Source organism: Tursiops truncatus, chromosome 15 (genome assembly GCF_011762595.2).
Source record: "Tursiops truncatus isolate mTurTru1 chromosome 15, mTurTru1.mat.Y, whole genome shotgun sequence".
NCBI classification, from domain to species: Eukaryota; Metazoa; Chordata; class Mammalia; order Artiodactyla; family Delphinidae; genus Tursiops; species Tursiops truncatus.
Window position 1 is genome coordinate 7,917,864 of NC_047048.1, and position 27,102 is coordinate 7,944,965.

Here is a 27,102-nt window from a genome sequence, read left to right on the forward strand (position 1 = left end):
TGTGCCATTGCTACCGTGGTATCTTAAATGTTGTTTAAGTGTCTCTGTCCTCCAAAACCTTAAGCCTTTTGGCTTCCTGCTCAGTTTGAGGCGGGGACGGGCTGTGGTGTAGTGGGAAGAGTGCTGATTTGGATTTATTCAGGAAGGCAAGGATGTTTACTCACCTGCTGCAAGCTCCCGAGCATACAGACACTCACATTTTATTTCACAGCTCAGCAATTCACCAAACAGATGAAGAGACAGAGGCATAAATAGTTTAAGTGACCCGCCTCCAGATCCTTCAGTAACCAGCACCAGGGCTGGATTCAAACCCAAGTCTGCGTTCCTTCACAGCACGCATTCTTTCCCCCGGCCGTGCAGCCCCCAGCCTCAGCGCTGTGCTGGGGTGTCATCATATGGGGAGGAGGGGTTGCTTGGGGACCTGGTTCTGAGTGACTTGGTCGGTTTCTGCATCTGAGAAGTGGCGCTGCCAGCACAGCGGCCCCATCACCATTGCACAGCACAAGGGTTCTCCCCATCTTGCAGACAAACGGAGGCACCAAGAGGTTGACTTGGGTTGAGGTAGCGTACCTCTGTTAGTGCTGGAGCTGGGGCTCGGCCCTGCCCTTCTGGCGCCGTAGCCAGGTCCTGGCCCGGGTGCCTCTGCCCTGCCTGCCACCTGTGCGTGGCAAGGCTGGACGACGCCCTGAGAGGATGAGCCATTTCCATTTCAAAATACGCTGCACTGGGCAGACATCAAGACCCGTCATTCTGTTCGGTATCTTTTTGGTGATCCCTGGGCCCTTGCACCAAGTCCACGCCGTTGTCCGTCTGTGCTGCACAGCTGGTATGACAGGGCTCTCTGTGTGTGGCCGGGGCGGTGCGGGGTGGGTGTGTGGCCCAGCTGGGCTGTGCCCGGCGTCCACAGCGCTCCGCTCAGGGTACCCAGTGAATAGCATCCCTTTCACCATGAGCTGGGTGAGCAACAGGCGTGGCCCCCAGACTCAGGCCACCCCCGGGGAGATGCTAGAGTCACCGGCCCGCGAGCAGAGCCTCTGCGCTAACAGCAGCCGCCGCAGGGCTGCGTCCCTCCCAAGAGCTGGGCCCACTTGCAGGCGCTTTGCGCACGTTTCTTTAACACTTACAAAAAGCCCATGAGGAGGTCTAATTTTCTCCGTTTTAGAGACGACATCCCCTGGCTGGTTCCTCTCCACCCGCAAAGCCCCTACCTGCCCTCCCCTCCACTGACGCCGCCTCCCTAGGGTCCTCTAGTTCTGACAAGGGCAGTTGGCTCCCCTAAACCAGATCAGAGCTGGACTCTCATGACTCCCCTCTTCTTGGACTAAAGCGCGGTGGATAGTAACAGCCTTCTTGAAGCTCTCGAGGGTAGGAAACTGCCTTCTCCACCCTGAGCTTCCACAGTCATCGATGCTGCAGGAGTCACCAGTGAGTTTCGAGGAATCCCCTGGCCTGGGCAGCCTGGAATCTACCCTCGTTCATTCACAGACACGCCCCCAGGCGGTCTCCTGTGTTAGTCAGGACCTGGGTGCCGGGAATCGAGAGACGAAGGTGCCGCTGGCCTGGCCTGGGACGGACCACAGGATGGTGGAAAGGAAGCTTCCAGATGGGAGGCATCGTCGCTCGGTGCGGGAAGTGGGCAGGGAGGGATTCACAACAAGCTCGGGTGGCACAAGAGCCAGGCGACCAGCAGTGTCTGGGGAAGTCGGGAGGACCCCCCAGAGGAGGTGTCACGTAGGCCAACCCATGAAGGGAGCACTGGGTCCCCCGTGCCTGGGGTGAAGAACGTTCCAGGTGGGTGGAGGACCTAGTGTATGAAGACCGGGGGGGTTAAGGGGCAGGGCATTGGCGGGCGGGCGAGGCCTGGTGTGGAGAAGCACGGGCAGTGGTGGGATTTGGTGGGAGGTGAAGGTGGCAGCGTAAACAAGGGCCGTGTTGGGAAGGGATCTGGAAGCGCAGCCCAAGGAGTGTGGATTGTAGTTGGGGAGCCAGGAGAAGCCATTAGGGCAGGGCGGATGCGTGTTCCTTCTGGGCTCTGGGACGATGACCCAAGGCCACCATGGAGGACACCTCACGCTCCATGGCAAGGAGAGGCTGCCGTCAGGGAGATCCTCTGAGTACTGGTCTGCAGTGTCCAAACTGGAAGTCACGGAGTGGGGGCTTCAATTAAGGCTTTCCCTCCATCAAAGGAGAGAAAGAGACTTTAATTGTGAAATTGATTTCTAAGGCCAGGTGAGCAGGACTTCTTGACCGATCAGTGGTCGAGGCTGGAAGAGGAAGATCTACACGTCTGTCAGTATTACACTGTTTGATCCTTTTCTCAGTTCTAAACAAAACATCTTCCAGTTAAAATTCAGGCTTGTAGGGCTTCCCTGGTGGCACAGTGGTTGAGAGTCCGCCTGCCGATGCAGGAGACACGGGTTCGTGCCCCGGTCCGGGAAGATCCCACATGCCGCGGAGCGGCTGAGCCCGTGAGCCATGGCCGCTGAGCCTGCGCGTCCGGAGCCTGTGCTCCGCAACGGGAGAGGCCACAACAGTGAGAGGCCCGCGTACTGCAAAGAAAAAAAAAATTCAGGCTTGTATTTGATCTCCCCACATTTCCTTCCTCTGCAGAGAACTGGAGACTCCTACTGAAAATTCGAGTAACAAACCCCAGAGCCTCAAACCCATTCATGTTCTGAGTTATAGGTGGGTGGGGGAGTTTCCGCAGGGAATGTCCTTTAAGACATAGGTAAGCCCCTGAAACGTTGCAGCAACCCTCTGGAAATGCTGTGTAAGAGGCGGTCTTAACAGGCTAATTCTTTTAAAAGTGGTGATTTCTTTCATACCCAAACTAATGCTTTGTGAATTCTCCTTTAACCCCCTGAAATTTTGATGCTTAATTTAGTTGTAATTGTGTGCTGTTTCTCCTCCTATATACAGCATGGGTCAGTAATTATCACCAACACTGAAAACCAGCTTGTGACTAGCTCTGCACTGTTGTCACATCTTCTGTCTCATTCGATTCTCTTAGGGTTCCTACGAGGCAGGTATTCTCATCAGTATCTTTTCCTAGACACATAGAAAATGAAATTCATAGAGGCATAGGGTATGTAGCTGGCCCAGTATTTATTCCAAACTGCATGATAGAGCCATGTCTTAAATCCATTGTCCTGATTTTAAATCCTGTGCCCTTTCCCCCTTGATCACATACCATCTTCACCCCTGCCCTGCCCCTGGCAAAGATAAACAGTCAGGCTTCACAGCAGACAAAGAGAAATCCTTTGGCCCTCACGATATTGGTCGTTTATTCCTTATTTTTACTTTGTGCTGTCATCTTAGAGACGTCATCACCTGTTAGGACTTGGAATAGGCCGCTCTGCTGGATCGCTCTGCAGTAACAAGCAGCCCTAGATCCCAGCGGCTAATGGCAACAAGAGACGGTTGCTCATTCGAGCTACATGTGGGCTGTGGGTTGGCGGGATGGCTCTGGAACCGTGTGTTGTCTTTACTCAGAGATCCCAGGGGAAGAAGCGGCTCCTCTAAGGTCACGCTATTCTCACGGCAGAGAAAGAGAGCGCACCGGAGCTGAACCACACACACACCCTTAAATCTACGCTCAAAGTGTGCGGCACCACCACTTATATTCCACGTGGTCAAGTCTGCCATCCGTGGGCCGGGAAGCCCCCCACAGGTCACGTGGCAGTGGGCAGAGACGTGCGATGCCCCCACAGGGAGGGTGGACAGTGAGGAGGGCGGTGACTCGTACTGCACACAGCGCCCCAAGCCCCACAGCACAGTTCTGCTGGCTCCCAGATGGTCGGGTGCTCCCTCACCCCTTCTAAATCTCGGGGGTCTTGCAGTCGATTTCCATGAACTTGGCCTCTAACCCTGGTCTCTGACTTTTCATCCTGTTGGAAGCAAATATTGATTGAGATTCGGAATAAGATAACCTTTCTGTAGACCTTCCAAACTCCGCATTATAAAAGTGATGCTGTTGAAAGGGTAACTGTTGGATCCAGGAAACTCGCGACAGAAGCACTGGGCCTCTCTAGAGTGGGGACACGGAGCTCCCTGCAGGAGGCTGGCCAGGGCTCGCCAGGCATGCGCGGTGGGGAAGGAGGCCTCCCGTGCGCTGGCTTCAGCCAAGCCGCCGTCATCATAGGAACACGTGAAACACACGCCGAAAATCAAAGAACTCTACGTGTTGAGCATTTTCATAAAGACTTAAAACTGCATCCCTTAACCATTCGATCACTTCTGCAGGTAAAACAGTTGACCAATTTAGGTAAATTTTCATTCACACAATGAAGATGTATTAAACACCTACTACGTACTGGTCGTCGGGAGGAAAGCCTAGGGTGGGCTCTCAAGGAATCTAAGATCTCCCAACAGAGCCTTGTCTGCAGTCCTGGACCTTCCGGGCAATCCCATATGGTGACGGGAGTGGCCGGCAGCCCAGAGATGGATCAACTGAGCCTGGAGGATCAGAGGAACATTCCAAGGAGGTGCCTTCCAGGCTGCGGGGAAATCGCGCTCGTGTATTCAGGGAACAGGGAGTAGCCGGGCGTGGCTGAAGTGTGAGGCGTGGCAGGAGGTGAGGTCGATCCCCGGAGCAGAACAGGTTTTACCCAGGGCCTGAGTGCCGTCAGAACTTCTCCAGATCTGTCGCAGCTCCGCCGCCAGCAGCCCCTCTGTCCTTTGCCGCCCCTCACAGTGGCCTTGCGGGTCTGGGGATGGTAGAAAGGATCTCTCCCTCGGGTTATCTTTGCACATTAAGCAGCCAGAATGTTCTAACCTAGGATCCGACTTTCAACCATCTGTGCCTAAGACCTCACCCCAAACCTCTTCTCATTCACAAACCTCTCCCCCCATGTGAGGGGGTACCGTGCCGAGTCCTGGCTCCAAGGTGGGCGCAGAGGGCGTGAGGATGAAGATGACCCCATCTCTTTCCTCCCTCACTGAAGGATAAGGAAGACAGACAGGGCTCTACTTCCCTGCGCCAGGCACTCAGTGCTTCACCTGCCCAGCCCCAGACCATGCAAGGCCGGCCAGCCTGGCCCCAGGGGAACCCGGCACACGCATCCTGGGGCCAGTGAGACCTGCACTGGTTCTGGAAGCATGGCTAGGCCTTCTAGGGAAGGCCCACCCCAGCAAAGGTGAGGACAGACCAAAACTCAGAGCCCGAGGCCTGTTCTTGGGCAAGGGCAGAGGCCGTGGGGGGAGTCAAAGAGTGAGCGAGCAGAGAGCCTCAGAATCACCCGAATCAACAACTTCTTCCGGGCTTGGAAACCTTAGAAGGAGACTCGGGAGACCTCACCAAGGAGCGACTCACCCACGCGTGGGGTTCCGTCAGCTCTCTTAAGAAACCTCAGTCCAGTCGCCTAATGAGTTAAACTCAGCAACCTGGCCTTGTTCTCTCAGGACTGGGTCGAATGTTCCTGCGTCTGTGGAAAGGGGACGGGAGGACGACGCAGATTCATGGTTCCCGTACTAATTTGCTAGAGCCGCCGTAACCAAGTACCGCACACTGAGCAGCTCAAACAGCAGATGTTTGCTTCTCACAGTCTGGAGACCAGAAGGCCAGGGTCAAGGCGTCGGCAGGGCTGGTTCCTTCCGAGGAGTGTGAGGGGCTTAGAGGCCCCCCCCCCCCCCCGCTTCTGAAGGTTTGCTGGCCATCCCTGGCCTTCCGAGGAGTGGGAGGGGCTTAGAGGCCCCTCCAGGCACACACCCCCCCCCCCCCGCCCCGGCTTCTGAAGGTTTGCTGGCCATCCCTGGCCTTCCGAGGAGTGGGAGAGGCTTAGAGGCCCCTCCAGGCACCCCCCCGGCTTCTGAAGGTTTGCTGGCCATCTCTGGCGTTCCTTGGTTTGTAGGTGCGTCACCCCAATCGCCGCCTTCACGTTCACGTGGGCTTCTCCTGTGTGCGTGACTGTCTCTGTGTCCAGATTTCCCCTTTTTAGAAGGACAGGTCCTGTTGGATTAGGGCTCCCCTTAAGGACCTCATCTTAACCTGGTCATCTGCCAAGACCCCATTTCCAAATAAAGCCACGTTCACAGGTACTGAGGGTTAGAACCTTCGGGGCAGGGCACAGTGCAACCTGCAACGGTCCCAAGTGTGTGCGTAGATTGCCGATCCCACTTCCCCCCTCGACAGCCCATAAGGGAGAGAGAAGACAGTGTTCAGGATCCTTCCAGATCCCCTCCTCTGCCCACTCTAGAGGCAGCCGCCTTTGTGGGCTCAGAACCCCTAGGGAGCAGGGGGCCCTCCCTAGGCAGATCCGGAGCCGAGCAGAGAACCCTCTGGGTGTTGAGAGGCGCAGAGAGCCGCCAGGGCCTCTGTCTTGCTTCCTGGGCAGACTGCTGCCCGTGGCACCTCTCTTAGGAGGTGGCAGAAAGGCCCGGAGCGCAGGGAAAGCTCCGGACGTCTGGAAAGGCAACTCCAAATACCCAGTTTTACTCGCAACATCTATGTAGGTGGTGGTTAGGTACAGCTGAAATAATGCTATTAAGACATTTCCCAAATTTTGTAATAGACATTTGGAAAGACTTTATATGTTCATGAAAGCACAGTACAAAATTTTCCATATGGTTTGATTTCAAATATACGCGCAGACATTTGTGACAGCTTTATTGAGATGTAACTCACATACCATGTAATTCACCCATTTGAACTCGGCAGTTCATTGACTTTTACTACAGTCCCGATCAATTGTAGAGCTTTTCATCACCCCAGAAAGAAACCCACACCCCTTAGCCGTCATCCTCCCAGTCCCCAACTCTAGACAACCACTAATCTACCGTCTCTATAGTTTGCCTACACGCCTACATTTCATTCAGAATTAAAGGGAACTAGAGACAGAAGCATGACTTCCACTGGTGAATGGCAGGATTATGGTATTAATTTTCTCTTTATTTTTTGATATATTTCTAATTGTACAATGAGCATGGACTGCTAAGAATCAGAGGGGAAAAGAAAAAAACATTTTAAAAATAGAGAGCCATCTTACCGTTTTTAAGTAGTCCTTGTGGATTTTTCAGAAAACATGCCTAAATCACAAGCTTATTTTATCGGGGGGTGGGGGGACGTGGCAGAGTTCTCAGCGACTGACTTCAAGTAGGAACTTTCCAGCACAACTTGGTAGAAGTTGGAAATGCATGCATTGCCCTTTTTTGCTCTGTATTGGATTTCCTGAGACCTGCCCTGCTCCCCTTCCCACAGCCTTTGTGTCCCCCTCCCCAGGGTCTTCCCATCCTTAATCCGGTGACCTCTCTCAGCCCTTAACAAATTGTTGGTTGGCTCAGGTGAGAGGCCCTGTAATTACGCCACTTCCTTTTGCCTCTTTAATAACGTTGGAGACAGAGTATAATTCCGTGAGGGGGCAGAGGAATATATAATTCCGTGTCCTTTTCCTGAGCCAATGTGAACTCCGTGCATGTGGCATCTTGCACGCTTCAGGGGTAAAAAGTGATCTGTTGTCTCAGCACGCATGTTATGGGAGCAAAATACATACTGAGTCCATCCAACCACAGAAGCCTCTTTGGATGTGTGTCCAGCTTGCTTGGGACGCGTCACCTTTCTTTGACGAAGACACTTTTCACTGGAGGGAAACCAGCTCAGCTGGGTTTGTTTATGAGACACACTGATCCTGGCCACCGTCACAGGAACTCGCCGTTGCCGAAGCTAGAAAGCTGGGCACCGTCCTTAACTCACCTGGACCCTCCATGTCGCACATCAGCTCAGCTGGACCTAATCTCTCTGCTTGGCCTCCTTCCCTCAGTCCCCAGCGCCACTGCCCTGCACATTCTCACCAGGGCAGCGGCAACAACCTAGGAATGGTCACCTCCTTCCTGGCCCCTCCTGTCCTCCTTCCACTCTGACTCAGGCCCAGACGGTGAAGATCATCCTCCCCCACCTGCACTGACTCCCTCACCTGTCCAGTCTCACACCCATGTATCCATGTCCACCCCCCCTCCCCCGAGCAGCCCCACATTCCCTGGGGTTCCAGCCCGATCCACAGTTCTTAATCTGGATTCTATGAACAGAACACACGTGGACACGTGAGTGTCCTAGAGTGTGTAACCCTGTGTGTGTGTGTTTCTAGGAGAGGGTCCTCAGCTTTCATAAAATTCTTTTTTTTTTAATTTATTTTACTTTAATTTTTGGCTGCTTTGGGTCTCCGTTGCTGCACGCGGGCTTTCTCTAGTTGCGGTTTGTGGGGGCCACTGTTTGCTGCGGTGCGAGGGCTTCTCCTTGCAGTGGCTTCTCTTGTTGTGGAGCACGGGCTGTAGGCACGCGGGCTTCAGTAGTTGTGCCACGTGGGCTCAGTAGTTGCGGCACACGGGCTTAGTTCCTCCGCGGCATGTGGGATCTTCCCGAACCAGGGCTCGAACCCGTGTCCCCTGCATTGGCAGGCGGATTCTTAACCACTGTGCCACCAGGGAAGCCCCGGCTTTCATAAAATTCTTAAAGAGGACCTAAGGACCCCCAGTTTCAGAACTTTGGTGTTTGAATGTGTTCCTCCCCTCTCGTGTCGCCTCTTCACCAGGTGCGCTGCTCTTGAGGACTCTGCTCAAGTGTCACCTGCTTTCTTGCTTGACGTCCCCTTCGCGGTGTCCCCACGGCTCTGCTTACCGAGCACTTTCCCAGCTGGGATTCCACTAGTCATTCACATCACCTGTTCCCCTGCTAGACGCCGAGCCCCTGGGGCTGAGCGCTGTCCCTCTGTGTCCCGCCTCCGGCACAGCGTCTGGCATGTGGTCAGCTCGTAGTCTACACTGGTGGAAGAAGGAAAGAGACCACATTCTCCGTGGAGAGTCTCCACTCTGTCAAGCCATGGGACCGCTCCTGCCTCGCTCCCCCTCACGGGGGGGCCCGCGTGGGTTGCCTCCCTCTCGCATGTTTGCAGACGTTTAAGAGGTTGAAGGCCCAGCTGTCCGGCATTTACATGGAGCAATCAGACTTGCATTTGATGTGTGATGATTTTTAAATTACCTCTTGACAAATTTTGAGCTCTTTGTTTTTCTTTTCTTTCTCCCATTCCTTTTCAGATTGATGCACTGAGTAAAAGAAGCAAAGAAGCTGAGGCAGCCTTCTTGAATGTCTACAAGAGATTGATTGATGTTCCAGGTAAGCCCAGCGCTTGTAGCCCACCTGTGGGCATTGTGTCTGGTGAGTCAGTGGGCTTCTGGCTGATTCTTCCCAGCCTCCCTAAGGCAACTTCCCCAGGAAACTGGGGAGTTCTGGGAATATGAATTCTCCAAAACCCAGACTTGGGATGAGTATGGAAATCAGATGCGTATTTGCTGAAGTAATAGAGTTGCCTCCAGTGGATGCCTTTGGAACTGCAGAAACTCAGACCTGCGGGGCTACCTTTAGCTTTGGTTTAAAATGCTGCACGTTTCACAGAGAAGAAGGAGAACCCATGTGTGCGCTAGGCAGACGTCCTGGATAGTCACGATTCTGGGCTGACGAATCCCACGTTCAGGAACGGCCCTGATAGGGCACCTGGAATGCCTGGCTCCCCTGCCAGGTCATCCAGGGAATCAGTGGCCTCTGGCCAAGTCTTTCACTTAATATCCAAGAGCAAGCGGTAGCCCATCTAACTACGGTATATGTGGGTTGTTTTTTCTTTTGAAGGAACTAAAGAGTTAAAATTTTAATAATGCTTGCTACGCATTCCGAGAGAGAATGGCTCCCCGTTCCTTATTCTAGAAAAGTGAGGCGGAATATAGAGCACCCACGGGTCCCATCGACCCTCTGTTCTCGGTGGTCCACTCACCTCATCCGTGGGGAGGTGATGGACACGATCACATGGGTCCCAACTCAGTCCTGAAAAGACTCAGATCTGAAAATCAGCCACTTGAATGTCATCCTCCGCTGACCAAGGAAACCCAGTTACCACCACCCTCCCCTCCCCACCCATTAGAGCTGCGCGTTTGCCCTCATTAGGAATCCTCTGCGCGTCACTGGTATTACTAGAACTGCTTTAACCAAGCGAAGCAGAAACAAGTCTCCTTGGTTTTGGTATTGGATTCTAATTCAGGTCCACTGAGGGCTTTGCTGGCCCCTCTGGGAGCCGGGGTTAACAGAGGCCACACCAAGCTACGGACAGCAGAAAGTACCTTAGACACTTCGGACAAGGGGGTAGGGAGATCCAGATTCTCCCGCCAGGGCCTTGTTGTGAGGTCTTGGCCACATCCCTTTTCCCTCTCTGAACCTCAGTTTTCTCATCTGTAACACAGACTAAGGTAGGGGAACAGCCTAGTGATGGACAGGATTTGTCTTTGTTCTAACCTTCTGCTGTCTTATGAGCTTACCCTGCTCTTAGTTCCAAATGCTGCCCCTTTGATTTTCTGCAGGACTTCGTATCCACCTAGGGGTTTCCTGAATACTCTGGCTGAGGCCCACGTGGAGGCTCCTTCACAATGAATGGACCACTCAGGGCTCTCTTTCTCAGGCATCGGCAGTTTGGTGGACCCACTTGCATTTTCTTGTGCAAGTGCTAGTTTTGTGTTGGTGACTTAGTTGAAAGGCGCCTGGTTTATTTTGCCTTTGCCCAAGACCCAGAGAGCCTGCAGCTACCGTTTTCTAAATAGCCTACACTCCTTTTAAAAGTCTGATTTGTCTCTGGGTTTTCCCTTAGTGAGGTTTCTCCACAGGGAAGCCACTTGAACGACTCGTTGGGTTTCTTCTTCTGCAGTTATTTTCCATCTTGACTTCTTACAGACAAAAACGAGACCACTTTTCTCATCAACACTCGTCTGCCTGAGCAGTCCTTATTCATATACATACATAATCTTTATGGAACTCTGATCATAACATGACTGTATCGTTATAGGCTGCTTTTTTCACTTAATGTTATCCCATCAGCATTTTCCTTATGTTGGTGATATTCTTTGTAATTATCATTTTTGGCTGGCAGTTTTAATTTCAGGTGGTGGGCGCGAATAATGTTTGACGTTGTCTGTAATGATGAGTTCATCAGAGTACATTTGCACACCACGTAGATCACTTCTACCCGCCTCCCAGGTATCTCTCTTACAAACACTGTGGTCTGACACATCTAACAGCTACTTGAGAAGCAAGAATGGAGCTTGGAGCCTCACCCTGTGTTTTGGAGGCCGCTCATCGCTCAGATGAAGTCATCGTGTGGCTGGGGCTTACAGGAAGGGCCTGGTCAACAGCAGTGCCTTTACTGACGGTCAGCCACGCAGCTGGGGAGACTCGGGGGGCCTTAACTGTCTGTGTGCTCCAGGCTTCAATCCAGCTGAATCCAGAAATGTAGGTGGGGTGTGTCAAGTTCTGGTTTCAAGAAATAGCAACTTATGCTATCTCGGGAAAATCGAGGAAGCTCTTGGAAATAATGGGAAGGGTATTTTGGCCATGTGGCCCAGCTCCAGGAGCCCGGGAGGAGGTGACCAGTCAGCCCTAGCACATCACCACCACCCCTGCCACAGTTCGGGACATTTTATTTACCTGTGTGCTTTCTTGTTCCTTATCTGCTGGTCCTACTAGAATGAAAGCTCTCTGAGGACAGTTTTGCTTGATTGCTCTGTGCCTAGCACCTGGAGTAGGGCCTGGCACAGCACAGCTGTTGACATGTGACGTGAGGCTGTTGACCCAGAGCCACCCAGGGTCCTTGGCAGCGGAGTGCACCAGGGGTCACGCTGGTGGCTCCTGGAGCTTTGTTTCAGTTCGGTTCTCGCCCCTGAGTGTCAGCCTGTATATGCTCCTGGACATCCCCGCTGGGCTGACTGAGGGGCACCTGAAACAGCCCAGTGTGTCCAGAGGAAACAGTCTCCTTCTCTTGGCGAGCGACACCACCTGCTACCCAGCTGCTCACGCCAGAGCACTGGGTCAACAAGCCCTGGCTGTCCTACCCCCAGAAGGTCCTCGATTCCATCCACTTCTCTCCATCCCAACCTCCGCCCTCCACTCTGCGGTTCAGGCCACCTCTCCCGTGTCCACAGTGTGGCGATGCCAGGCTTCCCGCCGGCAGGAATGGGTCCTTCTCCTCGCCGTGGGCAGGCCCAGCCCATTCTGAGCTGATCTCTTCCAGCTCCTCCAGATTGACTTGTTGAGACGCTGCTTCTTGACCTCCCAGGTCTGGCCTAGGTGTGCCCTTTGCACGCACACACACACACACACACACACACACACACACACACCCCGCTCCCCACATCCTGTGTCTGTTTACCTCTGTTATAACTACAGTAAGTCCCCTACATACGAACGAGTTGTGTTCTGAGAGCACATTTATAAGTCCAGTTTGTTCATAAGTCCAGCGAGGTTGGCCTAGGTACCCAACTAACACGATCGGCTATATAGTACTGTACTGTGATCGGTTTATAATACTTTTCACACAAATAATACATAAAAAACAAACACAAAAAATAAAAGAAACCGTTTTTAATCTTACAGTACCTTGAAAAGTACACAAGTACAGTGCAACAGCTGGCACACAGGGGCACGTTCGCGTCTTTGAACGTTCGCAACTCGAAGGCTCGTAGGTAGGGGACTCACCGTACTTGCTCCTCAGCCCTTTTCCTTCCTGGCTGGGCGGACACTGGCGCAGGTGGTCTCGTCCCTGGTTATGTGCCTGGTCTCTACCCCGGCGCCTGTCACGTAGCAGAAACTCGAAAAATATTTGTCGAATGAATGACTAAACTAATGGATCCAGTTATTTCTTCAGGATCTTCTGAGGTTTATCGGTATCGTACCGTAATTGTTCGCATTGAACCCTATCCTGAGATTGACAGCTTGCCGTTGGGGAAGAGCCCTCTGGCGCACCTAACCACCTAAGTTACGAGAGAACCGAGTGTATCTTTCCTGGAGGTGGAGCAGTTTACTAGCTCTCTGAACTCTCCCTTCGCCTTGCTGTCACTCTGTAAAGATTTGCCTGCCTGCAGGGACATTTGTATGAAGCTTAGCGTTCGGGGCTCATCAGACCAGCATGTGCGCTTCAGAGGCCTTGGGTTTTGGGGGTCAGTACTGACGTCCAGAATCTGTGTTGGGTTGAGTAGCTGTCTGGCTGGCATCCCAGGCTTTACACACCCAGCCCTGAGCATGGAGCAGGGGGCCCCCCTCCACCCCAGCCCTTTCCTTCCCCTGGTGGTGCGACTCCATTGTTCAAGGCAAAAGAAGCAGTGGGGTCACCCGGCTCCTTCCTCTTCTCATCTTCCACGCCTGAAAATCCCAAGTAGTGTTATTTCTCCTTCCAAAGCCTCCTTCAGATTAAAGACACTGAGTAGACATTGAAAGACCTAGTTGTCCTGATGCATCCTCTGAACAGTTGCCATAGTTAAGACCCCACGTTTACCTCTTTCTCACTTGTCAGCAGATGCTCCTCATTCCCTCGTCAGTTTTGAGGGTATTTTAAGATGCTTTTTATCAGAAATATCCTGCCGCTGCTTCCCTGCTGCTGTGACCCTTGGCTCTGTGGGGCTACCGGCCAGCACTGGAGACACTGTCCACCCCCACCCCCGCCCCCTGCTGTGTCTCAGGAACCCTGCTGAGTGCTGGGGATGGAGCCGGGAGCAGATCCACTGAGAGCTTCCTGTTCTCGTGGGCTCGAGAGTCTGGTGGGAATGTGGGCATCCAAAAGTCTTCATACAGGGACTTCCCTGGCGGTCCAGTGGTTAAGACTTTGTGCTTCCAATGCAGGGGGCACGGGTTCCATCCCTGGTCGGGGAACTAAGATTCCCACAGGCCGCACAGCACAATTTGGCAAAAAACAGCCCTATACTTTCTGCTCTTTAAAATACCAGCCAGGGACTTCCCTGGTGACGCAGTGGTTAAGAATCCGCCTGCCAGTGCAGGGGACACGGGTTCGAGCCCTGGTCCAGGAAGATTCCACATGCTGCGAAGCAACTAAGCCTGTGCGCCACAACTACTGAACCCGTGCGCCACAACTACTGAGGCTGCGCTCTAGAGCCTGTGAGCCACAACTACTGAGCCCGTGTGCCACAACTACTGAAGCCCACGCACCTAGAGCCCGTGCTCTGCAACAAGCGAAGCCACTGCAATAAGCCCGCACACCTCAACGAACAGCACCCCCCGCTCGCCGCAACTAGAGAAGGCCCCGCGCGCAGCAACAAAGACTCAGTGCAACCAAAAATAAATGATAAATTAATTAATTTTTTTTTAAAAAGAAAAGTCATCCTGACTGCAGTTTGGAAACAGATCGGAAAGGGGTCCAAGGTGATGTGGGACGGGAGAGATGAGGTCGCCTGGTTTCAGCTGGTGGGGGTGAAGTTGGAGAGGAACAGACGCTTGAGGAAGGCGACTTGGATGACTCTAACCCAGGGCCCAGTTAACGCAACAGTACTTCCTCCATCTTTGGTAGCAGTATTGCTTACATGGTTCCATCTGGTTTACAAAATTAAAAGGAAGGCCAATAAAAAGTTTGCCAAATTAGCCTCCTGTCCCTAATTCGATTATCATCCCTCATTGTTCTAGTTGAAAGTGGTCTTTGCCTTTATTGTCGACATCATGGCAGTAGGAAAGTAGTTCTCCAGTTCGATTCATAAAGTTTTACATCATTAACCCAGATGGCTTCATCTGTGATTCTTATCACAGATTTTATATCGTAATTTATATGATCAACATAGCGATACCTTACACTTGCAAATATTTACATTTTTAATTTTAATAACCTCTGATAGAGATTTATATGCATTAATTTGCTAGTGGCGACTCACATGAGGAAAAGCATCATAGGCACCTGCTAACAGCGGGACTTAGTTGAGGACACCTGGGCAAGGCCCCCTGGGATGGGGAGCCCTCTGCGACTGACTCCCTAACCGGGAGACCAGCGTCCTTCTGCACTGGAATCTGTATCTGTGGGTGAGAGCAGAGGTCAGTGGCTGTTAGCCACAGTGACCCCCGGCTGTGCAAGAAACAGTTCAAGGTGTGCTGTTCAGAAATCATACTCACACATTCCCTCGGCCAGCACTTCTGGTGCCAGGCCCGGCACCGGGCACCCAAGATGCAAATGCAGCTGAGACGTGGCCCCTGCCCTCCCTCATGTGGCTCCTACTTGGGGGTGGGTGGGAGACTGTACAGCACCTTTGAGAGAATATCCCATAATTAAACAGGTGAAATAGGCAGCCTTCTTCCCTTACTGTAATGGAAGGAGAAATAAGTGTCTTGAGTCTTAAAGTGTGACCCTCTCAGATAGCTGGGAAAATTCTGGAATGACCTCCTCTTAAAGGCCCTTGCATAACTGGAATTTTACTGTGTTCTGAGCAGAATTACCACGGTATGCGTAATCTGCCAGGAATTCACGTCGCGTGGGTGACCTGCTCTTGCTTCTTGATACTTTTCAGATTTTTTACAATGAGCATGTCTTTATCTCTACAGTCGGGGGGTGCGGGGAAGCATAAATTTGTAAAATATTCAACTTGCAATCTCAGTTTCTGAATAGCCTTTAGTGATGGATTCCAGATAGGACCGTAAGCAGTAGTCGGTGGAGTATTTGTCCACACTTAATAATTGGTATAAAACACAACTGTGCCTTTTCAGTCCCAGAAGCATCTTGGCAAAGGTATTTTGGGGGGACGTTCCTAGAAAGGAGACAAGGTTGGCGAGCTGGGCATTGGTGCTGCAGAACTTCTGTTCTCTGGCTGCCGAGTCCATTGGAAGAGGCCCTGCTTGTTCTCATCACCTCCTGGCCTCTCTCTGGGCACCCCCACCCCCAACAGAGAGTCATCTTTCACTCCTCGCTAAGGTGTAGTTTAGGTCCTACAGACACAAACCCTTCAAACACAAAGGCAGTGCCCAGAAGGATTGATTTTAAGATTTAAATCTAAGGGAGCACGTGACCAGTGATATAAAATATTCATGGACTCGTGAAACTCCGCTGGTGCTCAGCGTTCCCTGACTGGCTCCGCTCACTTCATTTCCCTCGGATAACTGGCCTGCGATCAGAAGTAGAAGGTGTTAGTTTTCAGAAGCCTTGAAAGAGAACCAGCAGAAGGGAGCCCGTTTTGTAGGCTGCTCCGTTTTCAGCACCCACGCCAAGATGCCCCCGCTCCCGGGTGCTGCTGAGGGGCGGTCGGAAGTTTCCATCGGGATTTAGGAAAACCTTCTCTGCTGGAGAATATCGCCATCAGCCCTGCATCTGAGGATCCAGAAGTGAAGAGGGACATCATCAGTTCTGAGAGCTGCTCTTTCTTTTGGCCGCACCGTGTGGCATGTGGGGTGTCAGTTCCCCGACCAGGGATCGAACCTGCGCCCCCTGCACTGGAAGCACAGAGTCTTAACCACTGGACCGCCAGGGAAGTCCCGAGAGCTGCTTTTTAACGTTTCTGCCTAAGACTGAAATAGTGAGCCGGTCCTTCGTGCCTGTTAAGCTGTTTTAAGTGAGGACACACTCTCAGTTAAAACCAGAAAACACTGTTCTCTCCATTCTTTCTCTTTCTTCCCCGTCTGTCCCCCGATCAAGGCTGTGTAGTAAGCACTCCTGGCAAAAAGGGACAAAATCTTGTGATTAGTTAGAAATATCCCTTGCTTCTCATACCAAGCTTTTCACGGACATGCGTCCTGGCGGCGTTTTTGAAGGCTGTGCCGTGTGGCCGCCCCAGCCTGCTCCCGTGAGGCTGCTCCAGTCCGTGTCTTCTAGTCGCCCGGGTTGGCGGCTGCTGGTGACCAGGCCCCTCCAGAGAGAACTCTTAACCTCGGAGCCCCCCCTTTGCACGTTTTCAGTTGACCTTCCTGAGACATCTTCATTCACACGTGAGAATCAACCACCAGCACCAAAACGGACAAGAGAGGGACCAGGGCCGTGGCCATGGGATGAAGCTGTGGGCTGCAGGTGCCCCCCCTCCCCGCCCCGTCCCCTCTGCTGGGCTGCAGGACCAGAGCTGGTCCAGAGCAGCCTCGGGGGAGAAGGGGACAAGGGACAGTCACACTCTGACCAGTGCTGGGGTAACTGCAACCCAGATGAGCTGGCAACCTCTCCACCCTCCTTGATCAGCTTGAAAAAAAACCTGGGGCCCAAGGAGCTGATGGTTCGCAGGCTGAGGCAGCAGCTCCACACGTGTTAAAGGAAGGCCAGCCTGACGAGATGGGCGTCTGAGCCGCCTGCCGCCCCACCTTCAGCGCTCTCCCCCGGCCTCCTGTCCCGGGCCCCCGACCCATCTGGAGAACTCACGGGAGGTGACTCGGTGACTTGGCTTTCGGTTTGGCCCGGCGGGGGGTGTGGGGTGTGGGGCTGGCGTCTTCCTCCCTCTGCTGTGACTGTGGTGGTCCTGGCACACGCGCTATCTAGACAGCTTCTCATCAGTTGCTCATCAGCATGCTAATTGCTGTATGACTAATTATGCCCTGAATTCCAGTTGATTTTCTTAATGAGACAGCTGGGTTAATTATGTAATCGTATGATTACATTAGCCTAGAGTGCCCTGGCGGAGGGGAGCGTCTGCCGCGCTCTGATGTCATTGCGGGGATGGCGCTCACAGTGCCGTCCACACTCTGGCCAGTGGCAGGGGCTCTGTGCACACGTGGGCAGGGGTCCAGGGAGGTCAGTCCTTGCGGTCCTCACGACAGAAGCAGCCACCACCGCCTGCCCGCCCCGCACACACACGCCCCGGCACCCCACGGCCCGATGGGATCGGAGCCCCACTCCTCAGCCCCGCTGCCTTCCGTGCGGTGCAGCAGCGCCTCTTCCTCCTCCCGGGATGTCCTGCCCCGGGACTGTTGGTGTGACGGTGATCCGGGGCATCCTCACCAGTGTCCCAAAGTCCCTGCAGGACCACACTGCGCTGGTTTACATAAAGTCAGAACAGCCCAGGCTGGCCCCACCCTTATTGCCACCATCCCCCTTACAGGTGCTATTTCACACCTTCTTTCCTCCCTGATCTCTGCACACCTCGTATTTCACTGAGAAAATACATGTGCTCGGAGGATGACGTCTCTCTCCGCTGGCCAGCTGTCTCCTCTGAGAGTCCACTGGGCCTGCAGAACCCACCTCCCCCCTGGTTGTGCTCCTCCTCAGACCCTCTCTTTCTCTGTAGGACTCTGAGTGTGGGGTACCCTAGACTCCCCCTGGATGACTCTGATGTCTTTTTTTTTTAATTTTTTAATTTTATTTATTTTTTTATACACCGGTTTCTTATTAGTCATCAGTTTTATACACATCAGTGTATACATGTCAATCCCAATTCATCACACCACCACCCCCACCACCCTGCCGCTTCCCCCCCTTGGTGTCCATACGTTTGTTCTCTACATCTGTGTCTCAGTTTCTGCCCTGCAGAACCATTCATCTGTACCATTTTTCTAGGTTCCACATATATGCGTTAATATACAATATTTGTTGTTGTTTGTAGATTTTCTCATCATGCCCATTCTAACTGGTGTGAGGTGATACCTCATTGTAGTTTTGATTTGCATTTCTCTAATAATTAGTGATGTTGAGCGGCTTTTCATGCACTTCTTGGCCATCTGTATGTCTTCTTTGGAGAAATGTCTGTTTAGGTCTTCTGCCCATTTTTTGAATGGGTTGTTTGTTTTTATGATATTGAGCTGCACAAGCTGGTTATTTATTTTGGAGATTAATCCTTTGTCCGTTGATTCGTTTGCAAATATTTTCTCCCACTCTGAGGGTTGTCTTTTCGTCTTGTTTATGGTCTCCTTTGCTGTGCAAAAGCTTTGAAATTTCATTAGGTCCAATGTGTTTATTTTTGTTTTCATTTCCATTACTCTAGGAGGTGGATCAAAAAAGATCATGCTGTGATTTATGTCAAAAGAATGTTCTTGCTATGTTTTCCTCTAAGAGTTTTATAGTATCCGGTCTTACATTTAGGTCTCTAATCCATTTTGAGTTTATTTTTGTGTGTGGTGTTAGGGAGTATTCTAATTTCATTCTTTTACATGTAGCTGTCCAGTTTTCCCAGCACAACTTATTGAAGAGACTGTCTTTTCTCCATTGTATATTCTTGCCTCCTTTGTCATAGATTAGTTGACCATAGGTGTGTAGGTTTATCTCTGGGCTTTCTATCTTGTCCCCTTGATCTGTGTTTCTGTTTTTGTGGCCGTACCATATTGTCTTGATTACTGTAGCTTTGTAGTATAGTCTGAAGTCAGGGAGTCTGATTCCTCCAGCTCCGTTTTTTCCCTCAAGACTGCTTTGGCTATTTGGAGTCTTCTGTGTCTCCATACAAATTTTAAGATTTTTTGTTCTAGTTCCGTAAAAAGTGCCATTGGTAATTTGATAGGGATTGCATTGAATCTGTAGATTGCTTTGGGTAGTATAGTCATTTTCACAATATTGATTCTTCCAATCCAAGAACATGGTATACCTCTCCATCTGTTTGTATCATCTTTAATTTCTTTCATCAGTGTCTTATAGTTTTCTGCATACAGGTCTTTTGTCTCCCTAGGTAGGTTTATTCCTAGGTATTTTATTCTTTTTATTGCAATGGTAAATGGGAGTGTTTCCTTAATTTCTCTTTCAGATTTTTCATCATTAGTATATAGGAATGCAAGAGATTTCTGTGCATTAATTTTGTGTCCTGCAACTTTCCCAAATTCACTGATTAGCTCTGGTAGTTTTCTGGTGGCATCTTTAGGATTCTCTATGTATAGTATCATGTCACCTGCAAACAGTGACAGTTTTATTCTTCTTTTCCAATTTGTATTCCTTTTATTTCTTTTTCTTCTCTGATTGCCGTGGCTAGGACTTCCAAAACTATGTTGAGTAATAGTGGTGAGAGTGGACATCCTTGTCTCGTTCCTGATCTTAGAGGAAATGCTTTCAGTTTTTCACCATTGAGAATGATGTTTGCTGTGGGTTTGTCGTATATTGCCTTTATTATGTTGAGGTAGGTTCCCTCTGTGCCCACTGTCTGGAGAGTTTTTATCATAAATGGGTGTTGAATTTTGCAAAAGCGTTTTCTGCATATATTGAGATGATCATATGTTTTTTTTTTTAACCCTCCATTTGTTAATATGGTGTATCACATTGATTGATTTGCGTATATTGAAGAATCCTTGCATCCCTGGGATAATCCCACTTCATCATGGTGTGTGATCCTTTTAATGTGTTGTTGGATTCTGTTTGCTAGTATTTTGCTAAGATTTTTGCATCTATATTCATCAGTGATATTGGTCTGTAATTTTCTTGTTTTGTAGTATCCTTGTCTGGTTTTGGTATCAGGGTGATGGTGGCCTCATAGAATGAGTTTGGGAGTGTTCCTTCCTCTGTAATTTTTTGGAAGAGTTTAAGAAGGATGGGTGTTAGCTCTTCTCTAAATGTTTGATAGAATTCACCTGTGAAGCCATCTGGTCCTGGGCTTTTGTTTGTTGGAAGATTTTTAATCACAGTTTCAATTTCATTACTTGTGATTGGTCTGTTCATATTTTCTATTTCTTCCTGGTTCAGTCTTGGAAGGTTATGCCTTTCTAAGAATTTGTCCATTTCTTCCAGGTTGTCCATTTTATTGGCATAGAGTTGCTTGTAGCAGTCTCTTAGGATGCTTTGTATTTCTGCATTGTCTGTTGTAATTTCTCCCTTTTCATTTCTAATTTTATTGATTTGAGTCCTCTCCCTCTTTTTCTTGATGAGTCTGGCTAATGGTTTATCAATTTTGTTTATCTTCTCAAAGAACCAACTTTTAGTTTTATTGATCTTTGCTATTGTTTTCTTTGTTTCTGTTTCACTTATTTCTGCTCCGATCTTTATGATTTCTCTCCTTATGCTAACTTTGGGTTCTGTTTGTTCTTCTTTCTCTAGTTCCTTTAGGTGTAAGGTTAGATTGTTTATTTGAGATTTTTCTTGTTTCTTGGGGTAGGCTTGTATAGCTATAAACTTCCCTCTTAGAACTGCTTTTGCTGCATCCCATAGGTTTTGGATCATCATGTTTTCATTGTCATTTGTCTCCAGGTATTTTTTTATTTCCTCTTTGATTTCTTCAGTGATCTCTTGGTTATTTAGTAACATATTGTTTAGCCTCCATGTGTTTGTGTTTTTTACCTTTTTTCCCCCTGTAGTTCATTTCTAATCTCATAGCATTGTGGTCAGAAAAGATGCTTGATATGATTGCAATTTTCTTAAATTTACTGAGACTTGATGTGTGACCCAAGATGTGATCTATCCTGGATAATGTTCTACTCACACTTGAGAAGAAAATGTAATGTGCTGTTTTTGGATGGAATGTCCTATAAATGTCAATTAAATCTATCTGGTCTATTGTGTCATTTAAAGCTTCTGTTTCCTTATTTATTTTCATTTGTGATGATCTGTCCATTGGTGTAAGTGAGGTGTTAATAGTCCCCCACTATTATTGTGTTACTGTCGATTTCCTCTTTTAGAGCTGTTAGCAGTTGCCTTATGTATTGAGGTGCTCCTGTATTGGGTGCATGTATATTTATAATTGTTATCTCTTCTTCTTGGATTGATCCCTTGATCATTATGTAGTGTCCTTCCTTGTCTCTTGTAACATTATTTTAAAGTCTATTTTATCTGATATGAGTATTGCTACTCCAGCTTTCTTTTGATTTCCATTTGCATTGAATATCTTTTTCCATCCCCTCACTTGCAGTCTGTATGTGTCCCTAGGTCTGAAGTGGGTCTCTTGTAGACAGATATATGTGGGTCTTGTTTTTGTGTCCGTTCAGCAAGCCTGTGTCTTTTGGTTGGAGCATTTAATCCATTCACGTTTAAGGTAATTATTGATGTGTATGTTCCTATGACCATTTTCTTAATTGTTTTGGATTTGTTTTTGTAGGTCCTTTTCTTCTCTTGCTTTCCCACTTAGAGAAGTCCCTTTAGCATTTGTTGTAGAGCTGGTTTGGTGGTGCTGAATTCTCTTAGCTTTTGCTTGTCTGTAAAGCTTTTGATTTCTCCATCGAATCTGAATGAGATCCTTGCCGGGTAGAGTAATCTTGGTTGTAGGTTCTTCCCTTTCATCACTTTAAGTATATCATGCCACTCCCTTCTGGCTTATAGAGTTTCTGCTGAGAAATCAGCTGTTAACCTTATGGGAGTTCCCTTGTATGTTATTTGTTGTTTTTCCCTTGCTGCTTTCAGTAATTTTTCTTTGTCTTTAATTTTTGCCAATTTGATTGCTATGTGTCTCGGCCTGTTTCTCCTTGGGTTTATCCTGTATGGGACTCTCTGCACTTCCTGGACTTGGGTGGCTATTTCCTTTCCCATGTTAGGGAAGTTTTTGACTATAATCTCTTCAGATATTTTCTCGGGTCCTTTCTCTCTCTCTTCTCCTTCTGGGACCCCTATAATGCGAATGTTGTTGTGTTTAATGTTGTCCTAGAGGTCTCTTAGGCTGTCTTCATTTCTTTTCATTCTTTTTTCTTTATTCTGTTCCACAGCAGTGAATTCCACCATTCTGTCTTCCAGGTCACTTATCCGTTCTTCTGCCTCAATTATTCTGCTATTGATTCCTTCTAGTGTATTTTTCATTCCAGTTATTTTATTGTTCATCTCTGTTTGTTTGTTCTTTAATTCTTCTAGGTCTTTGTTAAACATTTCTTGTGTCTTCTCGATCTTTGCCTCCATTCTCTTTCTGAGGTCCTAGATCATCTTCACTATCATTATTCTGAATTCTTTTTCTGGAAGGTTGCCTATCTCCACTTCATTTAGTTGTTTTTCTGGGGTTTTATCTTGTTCCTTCATCTGGTACATAGCCCTCTGCCTTTTCATGTTGTCTGTCTTTCTGTGCATGTGGTTTTTGTTCCACAGGCTGCAGGATTGTTGTTCTTCTTGCTTCTCCTGATGTCTGTTAGACTCTCAAACTCCACATGAGCACAAGAGAGCAGCTGATCCCCCCCAGCCTCCCCTACCCCCGACCCCAGAAAGTAAATGGCATCACCATTCACGCAGTTGCTTCGGCCACAAAGGCAGGAGTCAGCTTGCTTTCCTTTCCCTCCCTCACACTTAGAGCTGATCTGTCAGTAAGTCCTGCTGACCTCGCCTCCAGAAGGCACCCCGAATTTGACCACTCACCCTGTCAGCCGCCCCTAGTGCAAGCCTTCGTTACCTCTCACCACTTGAATCCACTTCCTCCGCCCATCCTTTGCACACAGCCCACGGGTCTGAGTGGTCTTTGAGCTACTTTTGTTCGTGTCCCCCAACTGTAAAAAATTTCCAATTTGTACCCCCCATATATACTACTTATTTATTTAAATGATGTACATGTGTAACTATAGTAGTGTGAAATACATTGCAAATCATATACTAAAAACAGAATTAAAAGGACGTGATGAAGAGTAAAAAAGGACTTAAAATTTCCATTTTATTAGCAGTGCAGAAAACATTTTGCTCTCACTAGAAAAAAAATTTTTAAATCCACCTCATTGAGGCATAATGTATATACAATAAAACACACCTGTTTTGTGTACAATTTGATACAGTGACCAACCACACAATCAAGATATAGAACATTCATAACCTCTCGAAAGTTCCCTTATGATCCCAGACGCCGGCAACCGCTATCTGCTTTCTGTTGATCTAGCTTATTAGGTTCATTGTTTCTGGAGTTTCACATAAATGGGGTCCTTGGGGAGGTTCTCTGATGCGTCTGGCATCCTTCACTCAGTGTGGCGTGTTGGGGATTATTCACCCACGTTAACTGGGGAGTGGTATTCCACTGTGTGGATGTATAACGATTTGCCTGCCCATCCACCTCTTCATGGGCGTTTGGATTGTTTCCAGTTTGTGGCTATCGTGAATAAACCTGCTATGAGCGTTCGTAGACAGTTGTATATGGACATCTGTTTTCATTTCTTTTAGGTAAATACTTAGGACTAGAATTCCTGAGGCGTGGGGCAGGTGCATGTTTAGCTTGATAAGAAACCGCAAACGGTTTTTCCAAGCAGTTGTGTCGTTTTACCCCCACCCCCACCCCCAATATGCGCGGGAGTTCCAGTTGCTCTGTGTCTTCTTGTCAGTGTTTTAGATTTTAGACATTCTAGTGAGTGTAGAACGTATTTCACTGTGACTTTAATTTGCATTTTTCTTGATGACTAATGATGGTGAATTTTTATTCATGTGCTTTGGACCTTCGTAGATCTTCACTCGTAAGGTGTCTGTTTAAATCTTCTGCCCGTTTTTCTTATGGGTTGTTTGGCTTACTATTGAACTGTAGCTTTGCTGTAGTCTAGATACAAGTCCTTTGTCAAATGTATGCACTGCAAATATTTTCTCCCATTTTCTTGTCTTTGAAGAGCAGAAGTTTTCATTTTAATAAAGTCCAGTTTATTAATTTTTCCATCTATTGGTTCTTGCTTTTTATGTTCTAAGAAATCATTGCCTAGTCCAAAGTCATAAATTCTTTTCTCCTTTGTGTGGGGGTCTTGTGTGTGTGTGTGTGTGTGTGTGTGTGTGTGTGTGTGTGTGAATTTACATAGTTTTATCTTTTACCTTTAGACCTATGATACATTTTGGGTTAATTTTTATGTGTGATATGAGATAAGGGTTGAGTTTCCTTGAAAATTAATGGATGGTATATGTTTGAGTCTTTTTTTCTGGACCCTCTATTTATTTCACTGATCTGTATGTGTATCCTTATGTTAATATCGTACTATCTTGATTCTTGTAGCTTTATAATCAGTCTTGAAATCAGGTAATACAAGTCCTTTTTCTTTGGTCTTCTTTTTCAAAATCATTTTGGCTAATTGAGTTTCTATGTAAATCTTAGACTCGTCTCATCAGTTTTTACGAACAAGCCTGCCAGGATTTTGATCTGGATTCCACTTTATCTATAGATCAATTTGCGGAAAATTGACAACACTATTGAGTCTTCCAGTCCAAGCATTGTATATTTCTTGATGTCTTTAATTTCCCTCAGCAGTATTTTGTAGTTTTCAATATACAGGCCTGGCCCATAGTATTCAGTTTATCCCTAAATAGGTCATGTTTTTGGATGCTGTAGTAAGTGGTATTTTTTTTGTAATCTTTTTCCAATTCTTTGATGCTTTTATATAGAAGTGTGATTTTTTTTTTTTTTTTTTTTTTTTTTTTTTTTTTTTTTTTTTTGTGGTACGCGGGCCTCTCACTGTTGTGGCCTCTCCCGTTGCGGAGCACAGGCTCCAGACGCACAGGCTCAGCAGCCATGGCTCACGGGCCCAGCCACCCCACGGCACGTAGGATCCTCCCGGACCGGGGCACGAACCCGCGTCCCCTGCATCAGCAGGCAAACTCTCAACCACTGCGCCACCAGGGAAGCCCGTGATGAATTTTTATATAGTAATATTATATTTGTGACCTTTTAAAACTTACTTCTTAGTTCTGGAAGTTTTTTTGGAGATTCCCTAGACCGTTCTATCTTGAATGTCCCTTGTGCCCTTGAAGAGATTATGCACTTTACAATTGTTGGATGGAATGTTCTGTAAATTTCAGGTCAACTTGGTTGATAGTGTTACTCAAGTTTTTTGTGTCCATATTGATTTCCAATCTGTAATATCGTGTATTTCTTTTTCCTTTTCTTTTTCTTTTTTTTCCACGCTGGCCAGGACCTCCAGTACAATGTTGAATAGAAGTCGAAAAAGCAAACATCCTTGTGTTGGTCCCAACCTTAGGGAAATCATTCGCTCTTTCAACATTGAATAAGATGTTAGCTGTAGTGGGTTTTTGTAGACACCCTTAAAAGTTTGAGAAAAGTCCCTTTTAGTCCTAGTTTGCTGAGAGTTTTTGTCACAAATGGGTATTGAATTTTGTCAGATTTTTTTCTGCCTCAATTGAGCTAATCATATGATTTTTCTCTTTTATTCTCTTAATATGGTGAACTAGTTTACTTTTCTAGTGTTAAACCAACTTTGCCTTCCTAGGATAAGGCTTACTTGGTTATGATGTATTTTTAGAATTTGCTGGATTTAATTTCCTGATATTTTACTAAGGATTTCTGTATTTAAGTTCATTAGGAATATAGCACTGTAGTTTTTTGCCTGTTTTTTTTTTTTTCCTTTTAATGTTTTTATGAGTTTTGATATCAAGGTAGTAGTGCTGGTCTTATCAAATGAGTCAAGTGCTGAAAGAGTTTATGTAAGATTGCCATTACTTCTTCCTGAAACATCTCTAGTTCACCAGTGAAGGCATCCAGGCCTGGGATTTTCTTTGTTGCAAGGTGTTTGTTTGTTTGTTCTTCCATCGCTTCCACACCCCCTCTCCCCATTGTGAACCACAACTCTGTTCTCTGTGTCTCTGAGTCTCTTTCTGTTTTGTAATAACTTCATTTGTGTTATATTTTAGATTCCACACATAAGTGATATCATACGGTATTTGTCTCTCTCTTTCTGACTTCATTTAGTGTGATAATCTCTAGGTCCATTCATGTTGCTGCAAATGGCATTATTTCATTCTTTTGTATGGCTAAGTAGTATTCCATTGTATATAGGTACCACATCTTCTTTATCTATTCCTCTGTTGAGGGACATTTAGGTTGTTACCATGTCTTGGCTATTGTGAATAGTGCTGCTATGAACATAGGGGTACATGTATCTTTTTGACTTATAGCAAGGATTTTAATTATAAATTTTACTTCTTTAACAGATAGAGGTCTATTAAGATGTTTTATTTCTTCTTGAGTCAGTTTCGGTAATTTTTCAAGGAATGATCCACTTCATGTAAATTTATTAGCATAATGTTGTTGATGATATTTCATTACCTTTTAAATATCTGGGCTTCCCTGGTGGCGCAGTGGTTGAGAATCTTCCTGCTGATGCAGGGGACACAGGTTCGAGCCCTGGTCTGGGAAGATCCCACATGCCATGGAGCAACTAGGCCCGTGAGCCACAACTACTGAGCCTGCGCGTCTGGAGCCTGTGCTCTGCAACAAGAGAGGCTGCAACAGTGAGAGGCCCACGCACCGCAATGAAGAGTGGCCCCCGCTTGCCGCAACTAGAGAAAGCCCTCGCACAGAAACGAAGACCCAGCACAGACAAAAAATAAATAAATTAATTAAATATCTGTAGGATGGGTAGTCATGTCCCTTTTTTCATTCCTGATCTTGGAATTTGTGCATTCTTTTTTTCTTTCTTTCTTTTTTTTTTTTTTCTTTTCTTTTCTTCATCAGTCTGGCTAGAGCTTTCTGGAGTTTCTTAAAGTGGAGGCTTAGGTCACTGATTTATTTCACTGTGGCCAAGGAATGTGCTTGGTATGATTTCTGTTC

The 27,102-nt window shown here is 48.0% G+C and overlaps 1 protein-coding gene across 7 annotated transcripts in view; it reads left to right on the top strand.

Moving 5' to 3' along the window:
• Positions 1 to 27,102, top strand: part of CUX1 (cut like homeobox 1) — a 348,779-nt gene that overhangs the window by 191,691 nt on the left and 129,986 nt on the right. For all 7 annotated transcript variants that reach the window (XM_033839695.2, XM_033839699.2, XM_073791974.1 and 4 more), the window contains exon 4: positions 9,025 to 9,103. In XM_033839695.2, coding sequence (XP_033695586.1) covers positions 9,025 to 9,103 — 79 coding nt within the window. The remainder of the gene's footprint in view (positions 1 to 9,024; positions 9,104 to 27,102) is intronic.